This window comes from Rhea americana, unplaced genomic scaffold (assembly GCF_003343005.1).
Source record: "Rhea americana isolate MKP2758 unplaced genomic scaffold, rheAme1 scaffold_408, whole genome shotgun sequence".
Lineage (NCBI taxonomy): Eukaryota > Metazoa > Chordata > Aves > Rheiformes > Rheidae > Rhea > Rhea americana.
This window is the reverse complement of record NW_028186544.1, coordinates 387,855-389,577: the sequence shown is the minus strand read 5'-3', so window position 1 is coordinate 389,577 and position 1,723 is coordinate 387,855. Positions and strand designations below refer to the sequence as shown.

At 51.4% G+C, this 1,723-nt stretch overlaps 2 protein-coding genes across 2 annotated transcripts in view; both read right to left on the bottom strand.

The window, feature by feature from the left end:
- Positions 1–92, bottom strand: part of POFUT2 (protein O-fucosyltransferase 2) — a gene marked incomplete at its 5' end in the record, with an annotated part of 13,611 nt that extends 13,519 nt beyond the window's left edge. Inside the window, one exon of the mRNA XM_085314557.1 lies at positions 40–92. Coding sequence (XP_085170683.1) covers positions 40–92 — 53 coding nt within the window. The remainder of the gene's footprint in view (positions 1–39) is intronic.
- On the bottom strand, positions 19–1,718 carry YBEY (ybeY metalloendoribonuclease). Its single transcript, XM_085314574.1, has 3 exons — positions 1,380–1,718; positions 1,105–1,173; positions 19–182 (listed from the first exon to the last, which is right to left on the bottom strand). Exons 1-3 carry the CDS (start codon positions 1,716–1,718, stop codon positions 96–98), a joined length of 495 nt encoding a protein of 164 aa, XP_085170700.1. The 3' UTR covers positions 19–95.
- Positions 1,719–1,723: the final 5 nt, after the last annotated feature.

The following is a 1,723-nucleotide window of genomic DNA, read 5'->3' as shown; positions in this document are numbered from 1 at the left end:
CCACGGCGAGAGACGGCGGCGGAGCAAAAGCGGCTTTACTGGGGCGCCGCCGGAGGCCGCACGTCCGCCGACAGCCCTCCCCCCCGCCGGCTCCCTCAGAAGAGGTCCGCTGTCAGGGGCCGGAGCTCGGCGCCGGTGGCTCTGCTCAGCTCCTCCAGGATCTCCTTCTCCTTCTGGTACATCTGCGGAAAGGAGGAGGCACAGAGGAAAACCCCTAAGGCGTGGGCAAGCACCATCCGCCCCCCTGCAGCCAAAGCCACGGCTAGCTCCCACCTTTCAGAGGACGTTTAAGAAACACTCCTATGAGTAGGCATTTTGCAAAGCTTTTTCCAAAGTGGACTGTCACTCAGTCATGTGTTCCCCCAGCCTGATTAATTAACACCTTACAGGAGAGAGCATAAGCTACTTCCCAGAGAGGAAACCCTGTAGGAGCAGGGCTTGTTCTTTACTGCAGGTAATTTTCTGTGTGATCTTAACCAGGCAGTTAAATTAATCTCAGTTCCACAACTGCACTACGTTTAAAATTTTTTTTTGAGATTTCCTAAATACACGTTATTGCACCAAAGTGCATGTTTAAAATGCCACCCATGTTCTGCTCCTGTAAAAAAGGCATTTCTTTCTGGAAATGTTTTGTCTTGACAACTTTGCATGGCTCTTTCACCCATTCCTGCACAATGGAGGCACAGTCACACCTCCAGAATTACCTAGCTAAGAGTCCATGTGCAACCCTGTGTTTGAACTCTGTAAAAATTCATGTACACAAAACACAAACATCTCAAGTGCCATTGACATAAACAACAGAGTTATAATTCTGTAATTTTGCTTGCAGGGACTTAATATTTTCAGACAATCAAGATGAATTAAATTAATATGACTAAAAATAATTAATACGATTAAAAAAGCTGCAGGGCCTTCCATGTCAGTGCCAAGATTTGCGAGTTATCTTATCGTATGAGACCCTAGAAAAGGAAATTCATTTGGTTTTGGTATGATGCATTACATTACATATAATTGCATGCAATTACATAATGCGTTATCTGCTACAGTTTCTGTCTGTTACTGTATCATACTATAAAGCTTCCCAACCTGAGGACACCATTATACCTGTTGCCACTGTGATTTCGTGTTGTGCTGGTAGCCAAGCAAATGACACAATCCATGGGCTGCAGTCACCTGTACAGAGAAAGAAAAATAAGCAATGCATACTACAGATACCTAGCGCTTGCCGCTAGCCTGCAAAAAACAAACTCAGCTCTTCCCAAACAAGCACAGTAACAAGATGCTGTTTCTGTAAACAGACTTTCTCCCTACCCCCGATCAAACTCCACCTTTTCTGCCTTAGAGGAAAAAAAAGAGTTTAGTGGGCGGGGGCAGCTCACCGCGAGGACGCTGTCGAAGTCCTCCCCGCTGCGGCGGCACTGCTCGCCGATGTACTCCACCCCCAGGAAAATGTCCCCGAGGTTGTACTCGTCGCGGAAGCGGGGCCGCGGCAGCTCCCCCGCGGCCACCTGGTGGAAGGGGAAGGAGAGCACGTCGGTGGGCTCGTCGCGCCGCCGGTAGGCCGCGTTGAGCCGCCGCATGGTGCCGTTGCTGGCGCAGACCAGCGCCACGTCGAAGCGCGCGGCACCCAGGGCGGCCCGCAGGGCGCCGACGGCGCGGCGGAGCGGGGCACGCCGCACCACCACCGCCCGCTGCGCGTTGCGGATCACCACGCTCATGGCGC